Source organism: Brassica napus, chromosome A10 (genome assembly GCF_020379485.1).
Source record: "Brassica napus cultivar Da-Ae chromosome A10, Da-Ae, whole genome shotgun sequence".
NCBI lineage: Eukaryota > Viridiplantae > Streptophyta > Magnoliopsida > Brassicales > Brassicaceae > Brassica > Brassica napus.
Window position 1 is genome coordinate 7,408,693 of NC_063443.1, and position 18,366 is coordinate 7,427,058.

The 18,366-nt window shown below is 34.5% G+C and overlaps 2 protein-coding genes and 1 pseudogene across 2 annotated transcripts; all 3 read right to left on the bottom strand.

Annotated features, from left to right (window-relative positions):
• Positions 1-728: 728 nt before the first annotated feature.
• On the bottom strand, positions 729-3,185 carry LOC125578967. Its single transcript, XM_048742128.1, has one exon. It carries the CDS (start codon positions 3,183-3,185, stop codon positions 729-731), a length of 2,457 nt encoding a protein of 818 aa, XP_048598085.1.
• A 1,661-nt stretch (positions 3,186-4,846) lies between these two features.
• Positions 4,847-6,373, bottom strand: LOC106403521. The gene has a single exon (XM_013844341.2). The coding sequence runs from the start codon at positions 6,371-6,373 to the stop codon at positions 4,847-4,849; it is 1,527 nt and encodes a 508-aa protein (XP_013699795.2).
• Positions 6,374-12,963: 6,590 nt separating this feature from the next.
• LOC106405567 lies at positions 12,964-14,413 on the bottom strand (annotated as a pseudogene).
• Positions 14,414-18,366: the final 3,953 nt, after the last annotated feature.

Here is an 18,366-nt window from a genome sequence, read left to right on the forward strand (position 1 = left end):
ACCTTGATGGGTGGCAATGTGTGCATGTTATGGAGAGTAGAAATCAACCAGCATTGGAGATTGCACAGAGTGTTATAAAGGAGAATCGGGTTTCATCCTATATAGCCCGTGGAGGTCCTCGTTGGTTGCAGGAGCGTCTTAGTGCGAAGGCCAAGTTCAGATGATTGCTGGTCCAGATGAGTGCGATTTTGCCTGGTTTCAGGCCTTTGTCCTCTGCTGGTGTTATGTTCTTCTTATTTCAAGTATTTTCTGATGCTTTGTCGTTTTTTTGTTTCTATTGTGTTTTGTTTCGGAAGCTTTTACCCTTCCACCATACATTGCTTGTTCAACAAGCGTGTCTTTCCAGTGTTAAAAAAAAATTGAATTCAGATCGTATTTGGCACGGTTCACTTGTTCATGTCGTATTTAGCACGACTGAAATTGTTGAAGTTGGAATAGGTATTTTTCCTCATTTTTCTTCTAGCAAGTCCTCTTCTCCTTATTATATCAGGCATGTATCTTTCAAACAATATATGTTATTGATAATTTATGTTCTTTTTTTTTTCCATTGAAATTGTCCATGCAGGACTACCAACCAACCAGGTTTTTTTTAAAAGTACAGACTTAAGTAATAAAGCAATACGTGCCAGTAGGCATTTGAAAACCCAAACAGAAGGGTAAGAAAAAGAACCAGAGTTCATCAAACTCGAAGACTTCATGCTGCTTCGAGAGAACCAAGATAGAGATTATTATACCACAACTGATGCTTCCATATTGATACGAGCATCGAGCCATTCCGGGCCATTCCTTGCCAAATAAGATTGCTGCCATTGGACCTGCAAGGCACTCTCTGCAATGTTTTGAGCAATTGTGTTACACCCGTCATTGATGCGAACCACTCGATAAGTTTCAAACCGATCCAGAGCTCTCCGAAATCTCTTCCAAAGTGAGTTTAGGCTCCATGGAAGGGATGCCTGAGAAAAGTTCTTCTGAGCTTGGGGAGAAGAGGTTTCAAGAATGATTCTCCTCACCTGAATGTCATTCAGAGCTTCTGTTGTCCACACCATGCCGATCATAGTAGCTTCCACCTGAGACCGAATTCCGACAAAGGAACGTCGACTATGAAATAAAGCTTCCCCAAAAGAATCTCTAACAATCCAAGCTGCACCGACATTACCAGTTTGTGCTTCCCACACCGTGCTCGCGTTGCACTTAAAGTATCCCAGTGGTGGTTTCTCCCAAGCCTGTGATGTCTTCTCTTCCACTGTGATCTCAGGAGGGTCATCTGGAATAAAAGAATGCAAATGCAACCAAACTGCGGCTTCCTCCATAGCTTTGTCAATAACTGCTTCAGCATTGAGGCGTCTTTGCTCAAAACAAAACAAGTTTCGAGCCATCCATATCTGCCATAGTATCCAAGGAAATGCTAGGCGAATCTTGGGGTTCAAGGAAGGTTTTTTACTATTTGCCAGGAGGTGGTACATGTTCAAGAACGTCGAGGATGTTGAGAAACCAGCATGGGGGAGAGGAAAAGCTGAACGTTCCCATACTTCTTTCGCCAATGGGCATTGGAAGAGCATATGGCAAATCGTTTCAGGACCTTGTTGACATACCGGACATCTTGAAACAGTAGGAATGCCCCTAGAGACTAGTTGATGTTTCACTGCAAGGGCTCCAGATAAAATTCGCCACAGAAAGTGACGGAGTTTAGGTGATGTCTTCGTTTTCCATATGTCTTTCCAAAGCTGTTTCTCTAGAGGAGGGAGGGAGCATTGTTGCCCTGAGTTCATGTCGGCGATACATTCCGCTAACTTATAGCCACTCTTCGTATCGTACACACCATTCCTCGAGAGCCCCCACCATAGGTCATCGTTTTTATCTCTGTGAATGTTCACCTGAAGTATAAGCGGAATGTCTTCATCAACAAACAGCTCTTGTAGTTTGCGAGTGTCCCAAACACTGGAATTGAGAACCATCAAGTCACTGACTCTGAGTGTAAGGTCAACATCAGCATCTTGACGATACAATGGTGCTCTTGGAACTGGGCCCATGATCCATCTGTCTAGCCATACCTTCGTTCCTTTGCCATTCCCCACAACCTTGGTAAGACCTTGCTCTAACAGTTCCTTTCCGTGCAAGATGCTCCTCCAAGCATAAGAAGGGCGTGATCCTATACCGCTGGCGAGAAAGTTCGATCTTTTGAAGTATCTCGCCTTCAGTATACGTGCAACTAAGGAGCTGGGATTGTTCCATATCCTCCATGCTTGTTTGGCCAACAGAGCTTGATTAAATTTTTCTACCTCTTTAAAGCCAAGGCATCCAACCTCCTTGTCTCTGCATAATTTTTGCCAAGCTACCCATGAGATTTTTCTCCTATTATTTCCACTGCTCCACCAGAACTCGATCATTGCACTTGTCAACTTTGCACAAACTTCTTTAGGAAGTTTAAAGCATGACATTGCAAAAATGGGTAAGGCTAGGCCGATTGATTTAATTAGGATTTCCTTGCCACCTTGTGATAAGGCTTTAGAGAACCAGCCATTGAGACGGCCTTGTAACTTCTCCCGAATAAAGCTCAGTAACTTTCTCTTTGATCCACTAAAGCATTCTGGGAGACCCAGGTAGTTACCTTCTCCACCTATAGTGTCAATTCCAGTGATGTTCTGTATCGACGTCTTTATATTCTCAGGTACCTTCGATCCAAAAATAATTGATGATTTCTGGAAATTCACCATTTGCCCTGAAGCTTCCCCATATACCTTGATGCAGCGCATTACTTCCTCCGCTTCAGCAGTAGACGACTTGCAGAGGAGGAGACTGTCGTCTGCGAACAACAAGTGATGAATTGAAGGGCACGACTCTGTCAGTTTGATACCGTGAAGTAGGCCAGAGGACTCCGAGGTGTTTAGCCTGCTTACTAGGGCTTCAGCACAAAGAATAAATAGGAAAGGTGACAAAGGATCGCCTTGCCGGATTCCACGTTCTGGTCTGATAAAGCCATGAGAGTTCCCATTCAAGAGTACCGAAAAGGTAACAGAGCTGACACAGGCCATTATCCATTTGATCCAAATATGATCAAAGCCCATTTTTTCCATTAGAACCTCCAAGAAATTCCATTCCACTCTGTCATAGGCTTTCGACATGTCGGTTTTTATTGCCATACACTCCGCTGCAATCTTCTCATTTGTTCTAAGTCCGTGGACCATCTCATGGGCAATGATTATATTGTCTGATATAAGCCGGCCAGATACGAAAGCTCCTTACGTCTCTGAGATGATATCAGGGAGAATTGGCTTAAGGCGATTACACAAGATCTTTGCGATGATCTTGTACTGGACTGAACAGAGGCTTATCGGCCTCATGTCACGCACTCGCTCTGGCTTTGGTATCTTCGGAAGGAGGCTCAGTTGGGTATGGTTCCATCCCTCTGGTAGTATGGACGTATGAAAAAATCGAGAGATCTCCTCTGTGAGACTAGGACCGACGATGTGCCAAAACTTTTGATAAAAAATCCCTGTAAGTCCATCCTCTCCTGGTGCACTACTCCCTTTGACACAGAACGCAGCGGCTTTGATCTCGTCTGGCGTAATCGGAGCTATTAAACCAGCATTCATCTCCGGCGTCACCCTGCTGGAGAAGCCTTGGAACAGGGTCTCTAGGTCAAAGGGGTTAGAACTGGTGAAAAGGTCTCTGAAGAATTCTACTGCCAAATTTCCCTTAGACCCTTCAGAAAAGTGTTCCTGGTTGTTATCATCCAACAACATCAGGATTCTATTTTGAATTCTCCGACCTTTAACACAATTATGAAAATAACTCGTGTTGCGGTCGCCAGCTCGGAGCCATTCCTCACGGCACTTTTTTCTCCAGAAAAGTTCCTCTTCTCTAAGCGCCATCGCAAGCTCTTGCTTCAGTTTCTGCATCAATCGATAAGCTGGATTCTGTTTTACCACTTCTTTCTCTAGTGACGCACGCAAACGGACGATCTTCTCTCTGGAGTTCAAATTTGCCTTCTTCTTCCACTCCATTATCTTACGCCGACATCTGCTGATACGATCCATCGTGCATCCTTGGCCAGTCCCATCACCCTCCCAGCTTCTACGAACCAGATCCTCAAATCCTTCCCGAGAAAGCATTCTCTTATCAAAGAAAAATCTGCCTTTATTCGGTTCATCTCTCTCCAATGCAAAACATATGCGTATTGGTCTGTGGTCAGAGGCCCATAGTTCAAGATACTCCATATTGGAGCGAGGGAATAAGGAGAACCATTCACTATTGCCAAAGCTTCTATCCAGGCGACACTGAACCCACACCTTCTCTCTCCATCCTCCCCAAGATAGACTGATACCAGTATGTCTAACTTCTTTAAGCTTACAATTCTGTACCATGTCTCTAAAATCCCAGAAGGACGATTCTTCACGTACTGCTCCCCCGCTTTTCTCGTCATTAGACAACAGCTCGTTAAAATCACCAGCTAAGAGCCATGCTTCATCTCTTAGCAATCCAATATGAGTAAGCCGATCCCAAACTTCCCGTCTTCTGGCCCTCACAGGATCGCCATACACACAACTCAAGTAAAAGGAAGTTGATCCTATTGATACCTTCAGATCAATAATCCTTTTATCACTAGACAGCACCACAACATTATAGCTATCTTTCCACATTAGTGCCAAACCCCCACTTAAACCTTCTGGTTCCACTGTAATCAACTTGTCATAACCCAAAGTTTTCCTCAAACCATTAACAAACTCAAATTTCTGCTTAGTTTCCATCAAGAACAAAAAATCCGGAAAGTATTTGCGACGATATTCCCGAATTTGCTGAACTGTCTCGGTGCTTCCTGCTCCTTGACAGTTCCAACTCAATATGCTCATTGGGGAAGCAGCGGCTTCAATACGGAAGCCACCGTTGAGTCTGAGGTTTTTAGAGTTTTGTTTTCTGTTGCTGACAAAGGAGCATTGGACTTCCGTTTCATTGTTGCAGGTGTTGAAGGTGACGGAAGAGAAACTAAGGCCGATGAGCCAGCGCCTAGTTTTGTGCTTGTTTTCCTCTTCCATGAAGGAGGACGCCTTCTCTGAGATTTGCTCGAGTTCAAGTTCTCTGTGACTCGCCCCTCCGAAGAAGGGCCTAAGTGAAAACCCGTAGGAACCTTAGTTGGAGCAGAGAAAGCAGTAGCTTGGATAGATGAAGAACCGGATTCTGCCTCATTTTCTGAAGCCTCATTCCCGCGTAGTGAATTACCAATTTGCAGAGGACCAACTCGAGGTCGTTTCTCTACCGCTTCTTGGAAGGAAAACACGTGACCTTTGCCCTTGTCTAGATCGCGTGTGATTCTTGTGATCCTCGCAGACGATTCCTCTTGACTCTCAGCAATCCCTTGCCTTACTCTTTCAATTCGTGCCAACCTCTCTGTTTCATCTGCATGAGAAATGTACAGCATTGCCATCTTCTGGTCTTGTTTCGACAGCTCAGGAAACAGAGGAGGGAAACCAGGAGGGCCGTCCCATTTATCCAGCTTCGCTAACGACGTAGTAGCCGGCGAAAGAGGATTACTAGTAGTACCAACATGTTTTGGTTCCAACTGATTTCCTCTGTTTGACCCCCTCCTGAGTAAAGGGCATCGAATCTTTTCATGCGTCATACGCAAGCAATGTAAACACCTCTTGTAGATTTTCTCATACTCATACTCAATCGTAACGATTTCACCCGGAATTGTTAACTTGCGGGAAGCTTTCAGAGGGTTCTCCACTTTAAACGTGACCAATGCCCTAACATACTCTTTCGTATGAGAGATCTCAGGGTCATAAGCAATCTCTTCCACCAACCCTACTTCAGAAGCTAGCTTAAACATTGTTTTCGTGGTGAAGAAGTTAACAGGGATGTGTCTGATTCGTAGCCAGAGCATCATTGATTGGAGATAATCTTCCGCAGGATGCGCGGTCCATCTTTCCAGCAGCAGCGCCCAGTGATTGTATGACCAGGGCCGATCCTTGAGAACAGTTTGAAGGTCTTCCTCCCTCTGGAAAATAAATTGAAAACAGTCTCTAGACAAAGCAATACCACGCACTCTTCCAACAACCCTCCATGCCGTGGGCATATAATCTATCATTCGAGCCATCGACTGACAGTCGGGGTTCACTAGGCGTCCCATCAAACTTTTTTCGTTTTCATCCAGGACTCGAAAGCTTGGATCGTCACCGAGATTCAGAGGTTCTTCCTCCTCAAGAGACATCGCACCGATCGCTTTGTGAAGTGAATCAACCATGACAATCCAAACGCCGCCGTACACCGAGGTAGAATCACGCCGGAGAGGGAGATTGTTTGGGAGAAGGTTCACAATGCAAGACGAGAATTTCCCTTTGATCACGCTAAATTCAGACACAATTTTTAATGACATCATTGTGTAAAGGAAATATTAGATAGACAAAGGAGATTTAAGGAAAGTATTTGATTCGAAAATGAACTCAAAGGAAGGATTAGGAAAGTTGAACGACAAGAAAGGAAATTCAAATCTCGCTCACTAAACAGAATACCGTGGCTCGGGGGCCGGTAATTGGATCCACTCAAGAAGGAGGGAAAGAGGCAGGTTTAAAAAAGGAAACAGACACCCAAAAAGATCACCGGAAATCGCCTCTTATTAGAGAGAAAAAAAAGAAAAACCTGATAATTTATGTTCAGTTCAGTTTTTTTCTGTTTTCATTTTGGAGAAGTTTTTGTTTCACTACGTTGTTTTTGGACTACGAAAATCATTTGAATGAGAATAAGTGATTGTATTTCTATTTAAGTATAGGCACGGTCTTTTTTTTAAGCAACTCCGGACCCCATTTTGGTTGTTGTTTATTCCCCAAGTATTGCAGGACCGCCCATGGCCGCAAAATGGCAGAACTACCTTCAAAAACGGTTATATCATAGAAAATAAAACGTAAAACAGACAACTTTACGTTTCTATACTGACAAATACAAAAACTATTAACTAGAAATTGAGTGTTTTATAGATTACTCGTAAAATCAACATAGATATAACATTTTAAACTCTTATATAAATAATAATATTTTAATGATAATATTTATGAAACTCTTATAATTTTATAATATTAATTTATTCAGTTAACCTATTTAAAAATAAGGTAAATAATTATAATAAAAGGAAGTGTTTTAATAAATTTATTAGATTTTGATCCGCGCTTTGAAAATGCAAGATAACTTTTCGATTAACTATTTTGGGTTAAAAGCAACAACAATTTTTATTTGTATTTTAACATTCTTCTATAAGTTATATTGTTTGTATAGTACTATAAAATACATATTTTCAGTCAAAAATGTGTGATTTGTTTTCTTTTTTATAAAAGAAATTAACTTACAAAAGAAATTTAAAGATGATATGCGTATTTAATTAATAATGATACCCAAGTTTTGAATGCACATGATTATTTTTGGTTGAAGAACATAGTGTAACAATTTATACAATGTATATGTTAAACCAGTGTACATGATTTATTTAATTTTTGCTACACACTAAAATTTTCATTCCTATTTTAAAATATATGAGAAATAATCATCATAGTTATCATTTTTTTTTTTTGGTGTTTCATGTCCGATAAAGATTCACGGTCAAACCGATAAACCATGTAACCCATATATAATATGGTTCATGTTTAATAGAAAATTATTAATTAAAAACCAGATAAAACTTGGTAAAACTTTAAAACCCCCATCATTACCCCGTCACCAGACAGGTTGACTCCGTGAAATCCCAAAAAAAATCTGACAATATTTTTAAATTATTTGAATAAACTTCTTATATACTTTTAATATTTTATAAACTTTAATAAATTGATTAATTTGTGATTTTTACAACTTTGATTCAATTTTTATTATGTCATTCAATGAAAATGAAGATAATGAAAAGCCTAAAAACTGATCATGTATTTGTAAGTTTGTATTTTTATTTATTTTAGATTTTAAATTTTTTTATGATACTTTTTTGTAGTTATTTATTATATTAACATTTTTGACAAATTTCTAATTTAATATTACATATTTTCAAATAATTGTTTTTCTTCACAAATAAAATTTTTAAAAAAATATAATAATTAGTTATATTTTCTAAATAAAGCATTAATTTGATATTTTCTTAAATTTTTAATTTTTAAGGATATTATATTCATATATAACTATATATTATAATTTATTAATATATTGATATGCGGTTTGCTAACTATCGATCCAGGGACTCGGTAGTCCAAAGAATAATTCACATTAATATCCAGATCATATATTAAACTATTAGTTTTATTCTATTTTAGTTGTTTAGCTTTTCAGTCTTAAATTTATGGATATAAGTTAAATGTTATAAATACAATAATGTTATGCTTATGTTTGGTTATAACCCATCATATTTTTAAATAAATAATTTTTTTAACTAAAATGAAAATATATTATATATTTAATATATTGTTTCTTACCACCTACAGCTTGACCAAAATATTTTTTTGACGTTCATTATAGTTTGTATAAATACATATGATTATACATTATAAGAATCTCTTAGATATTATTTGAGAAGTAATTTTTTCATGTGTCATCTCACAATCATTTTGACATAAAATGATGACATATCATACTTACGATTATGACATTGCTTACGGTTAATTGTGACATGAAAATTTACATTGAATGTTGATTAATTATTTTTGGTCATTTTTCTAAAATATGGTAATAAATCATAAATCATCATTAATATAACAATAAATAATATAATACTATAAATATAAATATAATAATATTTTATAACTTTTGAAATATTATTTAGTATATTTTTATAATTATATAAATAAATTTTATTACTAAAACAATTCTTCCAAAGTTTATGCAGCTTTTTTATAAAATTGTAATTTTCTAATCCTAATACCATTTTTTTAATATCTACAAACTATAGAAATATTATTTGTTTTACATTATGATAGTTATAACCTAAAAATTTCTCTTAATTTTATAGAACTTGATTTAATAAATTTTAACAAAAATAAATAGATTAAAAATCTTTCCAAGATTAGAATTTTGAATATATATATTGACTTAAATATTAAAATTAACAAATTTTAAACATTATATAATAATTAAAGTTACAACTTAAACTATAAAGTTTTATTTCATACTATTATATTATTATAAATGGAAAATTTAGTTTTGTATATATAACATAATTATATACACAAAGAAATTATTAAATAATATAACTAGGTATACAAAAATAAAGTTGAAATTTTGTTTCTAACAGAAATCTATTATATGATGGAAATTTTGAATTCAGCATATCGTTTATTTTATTAATTATTGATTGCAATACTTATATTATAATATGATTTGTTAGTGATTACAGTTTTACACTAAAGAAAATTCTATAAATTAATCATTGATCGACATGTTATATATGTATTTAATACGGACAAATGTAACATGTTGTTCAATTTCTTTTACGTGCCATGTTAATAGGAAAGTAGAATCAATTTCCAAATTTTCCATATTAATAGGAATTATTTGTTTTCCGAATTCAAATAATTTCCATAATATGTTTTTAAAAATTAAATGCCTTGTAAATATTTTCAAAAATCAAGGATACCTAAAAAAAAAAGGTCTTGTGTTTTAGTAGTATGGATTCTGTAAAATTTAGTTTAATTAATAATATTTTTATTTTCTTATAATATATAAATAATAATAATAATATCTTTGATTTTTTTATAAGTATAATTTATATTTTGTCATTTAACAAAATTATCTGATAAGAAAATACTGCACAGTTATAAGCTTATAAATATTTATCTAATTTATATTTTCACTTTTTTTTGTCATCAATTTATACAGACTCGAATCTATAACTAAATAAGTCTAAACAGTATTATTAATCAGAATCTATAACTAAATAAGTCTAAGGGAAATTGCCACAAATACCATATTCATAATACCACTTTTAATGTTTACACTAATCATTTTTACCCTTACTTTTAATGAATGGTATACCCATAGGTATGGATGTCAAAATGGGTAAAAGTTAATGGATCAACCCAAACCAATCTAAACCATGGATCTTAATGGATAGAATAATTGAATACAAATAGATTAATGGATTAAATTGGTTAATGAATTTAATGGATTGGGTTAAAATGGTTTGGATTGTAATGCATAATGAGTTATCCATAACTAAACCAATAACAATTTATAACAAACAAAAACACAAATCAAATATATAAACAAAAAAAAACAAACCAAATTTCTAAACCAATTTTACTACACCAAATTTTATTTATTTTTTTTTAAGGTTTTCATATTAAATATTTTTGGTTTTTTTTCAAACATACAACAGCTGGAAATTAAATAAAACTAAAAAAAAACCTAAAAATGAAAAGAACCAAACCAGCGCACAAACCGGTTTACCAAACCGGGAGTAGGCCTAGAAACCCTAATTAGCCGCAAGGAGAGTAAAAGAGATGACGGTCGCCACCGAATTGAATCCGCCGGAACCTTCCTCCGAGGAGGCGCCACGTCGACCGTGATTCATCGCCTTAGCCGGAGCATCGGAGCGAAACAAACCGAAAGATGAAAGAGCTTCCGGCGGCAACGAAACCGAAGAAGCAAAGGGTGAGAGATCCCACCAGACGCAAACAGTGAGATCCGCTTTTGGAGAGCACCTGAAAAGAAAAAGAAAGCGCAAGAGGGAGAGGAAACCACCGGATCTGGTCGGTATCGCCGGTTCGGAGCAGACGCTTGGATTGGTCTAGACCGCACCCTGCAATCCACTCGCTTCCACCGCCTCCATCCTTTCTCCGTCTCAGCCGCGTCCGCCGTCCTCAAAGCAGACAGCAAAACTGATTGAAAAGTCCGCCTAAGGTCCAGATCCAAAGAGACCATCCCTTCCACGTCAAGCCACCCCTAAACGAAAACTCGAGCCCTCGCGCCTCATCACCAGAGAATACTCCACCGCCGTGGGTAAGGAGGAGAGAACCGAAGAGAGCTTGGGGTCCATGCGCCTAATCCGACCCCTCAGATCTACCGCATGAAGCTAGAGCCCCAGCCAAACTCACCTACCACCGCGCAAAACACCACCGCCTTTGAAGCTCCACTCTCACAACACCGCCACAGATCTCGAGACCTAGAAAAAAGACTCAACGCGTGGTGGCAGAGATGAGACGCAGAAAGAGCTTGAAAACATATAATCTAAAACTATAAAAAAAAATATTTTTTTTATATCTAGGATATTAGGGTCCTTTTACCTATTAAATGAAACATTTTGGGCATTTTCCTCTTTGTGGTCTATTTTTGTAACCAAAACTTGAAAATGGTCTATTTAGGAGAATTGCCATATATATATATATATATATTTGTTAACATCCAACTTTTTATATATATAAAACTATTATATCTTGATTTTTTTAGTAAGCCAAATTTAATCATAAATTTTGCCAAATCATAAAATCAAGTTTTCCACCAAAACTCTAAATTGGATTTTTTTTCATCAAAATGCTAAATCTCATTTTCCCACAAGAACGACAAAATCATGTTTTTCCGCCAAAACCGCAAAGTCGTGTTTTTCTGCCAAAACCGTAAAATTGAGTTTTACGCAAAAAAACGCAAAGTTGTGTTTTCCCACCAAAACCGTAAAATCAAGTTTTCCCGCCAAACCGCAAAGTTATGTTTTCCCGCCAAAGCCATAAAATCAAAATTTCCCGCCAAAACGACAAAGTCTTGTTTTTCCGCCAAAATCGTGAAATCAAGTTTTCCCGCCAAAATTGTAAAATTTAGTTCTCCGCTAAAACCATAAAATTGAGTTTCCCGCCAAAACCGCAAGATTGAGTTTTTCCGCCAAAATAAAAAAAATTGAGTTTTCTCGCCAAAACTGCAAAATCTTGTTTTCTCGTAAAACCTTTAAAATTGAAATTACTGCCAAAACCGTGAACTCAAGTTTTTCCGCCAAAACCGTAATATTGAGTTTTCTGCCAAAACCATAAAATCGAGTTTTCCGCCAAAACTGCAAAATTGAGTTTTCCCGCCAAAATCGTAAAATTGAGTTTTTTTGCCAAAACTGTAAAATCGTGTTTTCTCGTGAAAACCGTAAAATTGAATTTACAACCAAAACCGTAAAATTAAGTTTTCCGCCAAAACCGTAAAATTGAGTTTTCCCGCCAAAACCGCAAAATTGAATTTTCCTGCCAAAATCACAAAATCGTTTTTTTTTTACGCCAAAACCGAAAATCGTGTTTTCCCGCCAAACTGCAATATTGTATTTTTCCGGCCAAAACCGTAATACTATGTTTTCTTGCGAAAACCGTAAAATTGAGTTTACCCACCAAAACCACATAATTAAATTTTCTCGCCAAAATCGCAAAATCGTGTTTTCTCACAAAAACCGCAATATTGTATTTTCTGGCCAAAACCGTAATACTGTGTTTTCTCGCTAAAACCATAAACTTGTATTTCCGCTAAAACAGAAAATCTTGTTTTCTCGCAAAAACGTTAAAAGTAATTTTCTCACTAAAATCACAAAATTATCTTCTCTGCTAAAATAATAAAATGGTTTTTAACACCAAAACCATATAATTGTATTTATCAAAAGTCTAAGTATTCTTTTTGTTTTCAGCCCCAATGTAATATTTTTACTTAGTAACCATTTAAGCTATATAATTATTGTTCATGGGTTAACCATCAAAACCATTAAATCATTAACTTAAATGAGTTATGGATTGACCCAATCCATTTGTCAAATAGATTGGTTAAAACCATAACCGATGTAGGCTTAAAACCATTTGGATATGGTTTGGTTTGGGTTGGTTTACCCATTTTGTCACTTACATTTATGGCTGAAGAGGGAAAAAACAAAACCAAAATAAATAAATAACCATTACATAGACAACATTAGTTTTTTTTTTTCACAAACATAAGCACTTAAAAAAAATAAAAAACAACAACATTTTTATCCCAAATGAAAAACAAAAAAAAATTAGAAAAACACAAACCAAACAACTTAAAACCAAATGCAACAACTTTAAGCACAAATGCAAAAACAAATAAGTTTCCAAATTTTCCTTGGAAAATTTTTTAAGCAAACATCACACAACAGTTATGAATAAACTGTGGGAGCTCAGCACCAACACACCAATGTTTTATTTCTTCCCAATGTTGCTCTTCCACGTCTGGAGAAGGACGGCATGAGTGAACTACTGTCTTCCTATGCCAAGAGTGAGAAGTTCCAATCACCAGAAGTCTGTCTCCCATCGATTTAAACGCAATCCCCCAACCGAAGGCAGCGTTTGCGCTCACAGGGACAACACCAAGCTTCTTCCAAATATTTGTGTTTATATCATATACCCGAAGCTCGTTCAAAGATGTTTCTAACATGTATAGATTGTCATCAACCACAGCAATAAGGGGCGGAGATTGGGAATGCGCAATGACTGTCATGTCTTTTAGCATGTCAGGTATCAACTCCCAAGAATTGGTCGTCTCATCATAACTTTCTCCACAAGTGAGGTGTTTATCATTATCATCTCGGCCACCGAGGACGTAAAATTTTCCACGCAAGAAGCATCCTGAGCTGAACTTCCTTGCTTTATGCATTCCATTAATCATAGTCCACCTTTTTGTATCAGCATTATACTTTTCTACAGTTTGCACAACAACAGGGTTTCCATTTTCATCCATTTTAATGCCTCCTGCAAAAAAATGCGGTTTTACCATTGCTCGCAGAACCGTACATGGCCCTCGGTGTGATCATTGAAGGACCTTTGAACCACTTATGATTCTCTAGCTCATAGCGAAACACCACAATTCCATCTATTTCTCTCCCTATGACAATTAGTTGAGTACCCACACTAACTGTTTCCTTATCGCTGTGGAAAAAGCAATAGTCAGAAGAAGGAACTTTAGGAAGTCTCTGAAAGGTTTTAAAATCCTTATCAAACATTTCCCAATTAGATACAGCCCCTGAATGCAAAATCACATAGGGTTTCACAAGTCCCTTTTCTTGTCTCACCCTAAAAATTTCACAGCTCTTTAATAACTGCAAGAATTTCTTGTTAAGAAACTGCAGTTTCCAGTATTCAAAGCATGGTAGGCGAGCAATGATCTCGACCTCAAGCTCGTACAAAAGCTTATGATCAACATAACAGGCATCATGAGTTTTTAGACCTGCAAGATTCTGAAATTCTTTTGCAATTTCTCCTTTTTCTTCCTCGTCGGAATCAGAACAAGGTTTCACATTCAAGTCAAGTATGTGAGGTTTAATGTCAACCATTGAAATCTTCCTTGGTTCAGATTGGCTCAAGCTTGCTTCAACTTTAGGAGCCTGGTCTTCTCTTAACATTAGCATATCTCGATTTATTTTAGCCATCTCTTTTGACATCAATTCCTGTAAATTTAAAAATAATACTATGAATAACATCATTCAATTCCAAGAATCTAACATAATTTTTTTTACTACATATAATTACAAACAATTTTAAGTATTTGACTCCTAATTTTTATTTACAGAAACAATAATGAGATTCTGTTATATGAACTGGGAAATCAAAGAGATTCAAAAATTGCATTAAGTAATATAAACTCAAAAATTGCAAGCAAATAATTAATTAATGCTATATAATTTATTGCTTTGAAAATTTAATATTTCAATAGATTAAGAAAAAATATTTCCTTAGTCTATACAATAATGTGAGCCACTAGAAAAAATGTAATTTAAATTTATGCAACACGACGGAAATGGACAAGCACTGTTCTAAAACATATAATTACAGGCCTTTTACGATTATAATTTTTCTATTTAAAGAACTTCCAAAATATCAAATTGGGAATATGTATTATTTCTTATAAGTAAATCAATATAATTTTAAAACTAAGCATATTATAACAAAGATTAATATATTCTGTGATAGTGATGCAATATAAAAATCTGATATGTAATAATATCACTAGTGATTAGATTTATCATAAAATTTGCATGTGTACCTTAAAAACTGATAGAAATTCTTTATTGAATGCTCTCTTGAATCCCAGTTATATTTAGTTAGTTGAAAAGATGCATAAGAAATCTTGACTAAGTTACTCAGATATATATAGCATATGTGTTTTGAATTTTAGCTCTACCATATTATAATGTTTTGTTAAATTTTCTTACCATATTAATACAATATCTTTATTCAACCTTCTACCATAAATACAAGTAATAAATTATCTAAACGTTCTAGTGTATTATTTGTTCATGGTAGTCAAAACTGCAAAGAAAAGTTAGTCTACCATGAACAAATAATACACTAGAACGTTTAGATTAAAAATTTCAGTGTTTCGTATAAACAATATGAGTTATGAAAAATACAAAGTACCTTAAGTCCATAAAGTAAAGAAACCAGACCTTAAGACCAAGGCTTCGAGTTCTGTCTAGATTAAGGTAAAACCCACACATCATATAAGATCATATTTCCCATGTCTTGAGCGCCAGATCATCATGAAGAGTGCTCTCTATTTTCTTAGCACTAACATCTTTCCAGTCTATTGAAAGTACTGTCCCATTAGATTCCACCTGTTGATTGTGCAAAACTGCAAAAGAGTCAATCAAAATGCCAAAACATTGTAACCTCCATGAGAGAAGAAAGACTAAATAGGAATATAGATAGATAGATACTCACATATGATTTGCTCTAGAACTCCTCATATCCTCATCAGAATTCAAATATATATCATAGAAGAACTTGTTCAAAGCAGCGTCTCCTTCAAGCTTATCATCCTTCTATTCTTCTTCACTTCAGCTTCAAGCTTGTCATTCACCAATACTTTCTTGGAAGAACGATAAGCCGGTCTCATTGAAACCTCTGCACCATTACACAAACAAATAATATAAATTTTAAAATGTCAAGAGTCTATGATTCAAACTTCTCATCAGGTGAAACTAAATAAAAAGAAAAAAGAAAGTAGAAAACTTGTTTCAGAAATTCAGGTCTTGCAAAACTGCTGGTTGTTTGCCATGTTCAAGAGAGGCCGATGTGATTATCTCTGCTTTTAAAAGACTTTTCTCTTAATTTTAGTTGATATCACTTCATATCTGCATTTCACTACTGCTATCTGAATACACACCGCAAAGAAAAAAAAGGTCAATACAGTGTGTACAATTCAGAACATGGCATTGTTTGAGTTTAAAAGGACTGTTTGGTACTATCTAATAAAACCTATCATTTATATCTGATAAAGCGTATCCTTTAGATAACTCTTTGAAAAGTTAGAGTTCAAAAGGTTTAAAAAGACTGCTCGGTACTATCTAATAAAATGTATCTTTTAGATGTCAATTATCCAATTACATCTATAAAACCAATTACCTTTCCAAACAATCTCGGTTTGAGATGATACGCTTTCTCTCTTGGAACATCAGTCACAATACTTAGATGCAAAATCACTAACATAATTGACACAATTTACATAGAAGTGTTTATCATGGAGATGTGTTCTGAGAATGCATTATGCTTCAAACGATCACATTTAATACTAATCTTAAAACATCAAAAAAATATAATTGAGAAAAAATAAATATTTCACGCAAAAACCCAATAAAAAAATCAGCCATGAAATATAAAAGAGAGATTTGAATTACCTGAGATTTATTATCATTGGTTTCATTGTAATATCAGAGATGATTTACGGTTTCATTATTTAAGCCTTGAGTCAGAAAAGAGGTAATTGTAACAAAAATATTTAAAGATGTAAACAATCCCCAAAAGATAACAAATTATATAATTGATAGGACAACGTCAATGAGTTTCGAAGTTTTTAAGAAGCTTTGAGATTACCTATGGCTCTCAGACGTACCAAAGAGGATCATGCACAATAAATAAATTGCACTTGAATAGCATACACATCTTATATTATATTCTTGATAAGAGATTTAACTTTATAAAAAAAAATTAACTTTTTCGAAAGGGATGATCAGTTCCTGGATAAACAGAGTCTTCTCTTTTTGTTAGTTGAATCACTACTGATGCAAAAATATAGATAGAGATACAACATGGAGAGGAAGAGAACAAAAATAAACGGAGAATACAAATCTCCCATAAAATTACCAGTAATGGTGTTCCCGTCTATGAGTTACTTATTGATTATCATACACCTGCGCAAGATCACAAAAGTAGAATTTAAATTAGAACGATCAAAAACATATGAAAACTTAAAAGGTAGATGCGTGAAACTAATATGGGTGGTGTGATATTTATATAGTAAATTAGTTTAAGTTTCTAAATGACCTAATTTTGAAGAAAAGCTATGAGATATAATATCCTCTAATAAATTTTAATTCAGCTATGAGATAGAATATCTTCTAATAAATTTTTAAAGATATTCTGGTTATAATATATACATAATTTTGGTAACTAAAATCTTGCTATATATATATATATATATATATTTAAATATTAAATACATGATATTAGGAAAAAATATATCTCGTCAGTTGATTGCAACTAGTTTTTCATAAAACAAATCCCACTATAAAGATTTAAATAATAGATAATAAGGAAAGAATAAGGAATTTTAACGTTAAAACTCCTCAACTAAGTTTGTTTTGGGTAAAAACCCCAAACTAAGTATTAACGAAAAACCCCATAAACTAACTTTATTTAATGAATTAAACTCTAACGGATCATAATTACCATTACTACCAGTAAATATTTAGTTTAGAGATTTCTACACTAAGTAAACATAGTTGAGGAATTTTACCATTATAAATGAAAAAAAATTCAAAATATTGTAATAGGAGGATAAATTTTCAAAATACATTTTATAAATTAATGTATAAGCTTCTATAAATGACTTAGAACCTCTTATAATAATTTAAACATCTGATAAGCCATTATAAATAATTGTATAAATGTATTTATAATTTTATAAATGATTTAAAAACCATGCATTGAATTATTAGACATTAATAGTTATTATGATACTTTATATACAAATATAATTCTTTCTATACGAATATAAAATCATTATATCAATTCAAATAAACATTTTTGTTTATTATTTTCTGTAATTATAAATATATAAAAAAAATTGATCGCATTATTACTCTTTCATAGTTTCAACAATTAGTTACCATAAATAATTATTTCTAATATTATGTAGATTATTTGGAAAGTGGTAATTGAATTATCCTTTTCTTTTAGATATAATTATAATAAATAAAATTAAAAATCATCGGTCAATCAAATTATAACAATTTGAAGAGTTCATTTTTGACCAACACGTAATAAAAAATCACTTATGTGACTTCTCAATAAATATATAGTAGAATTTATATTTTTATAAATAATTTATAACATTATATAAATAATTTTAAAATTCTGATAAATTTATTCTGTAAAC

Bases quoted from the DNA above. Each gene is read 5' to 3' on its own strand.
- LOC125578967 (XM_048742128.1), bottom strand. From the start codon at position 3,185: ATGGTCCACGGACTTAGAACAAATGAGAAGATTGCAGCGGAGTGTATG.
- LOC106403521 (XM_013844341.2), bottom strand. From the start codon at position 6,373: ATGTCATTAAAAATTGTGTCTGAATTTAGCGTGATCAAAGGGAAATTC.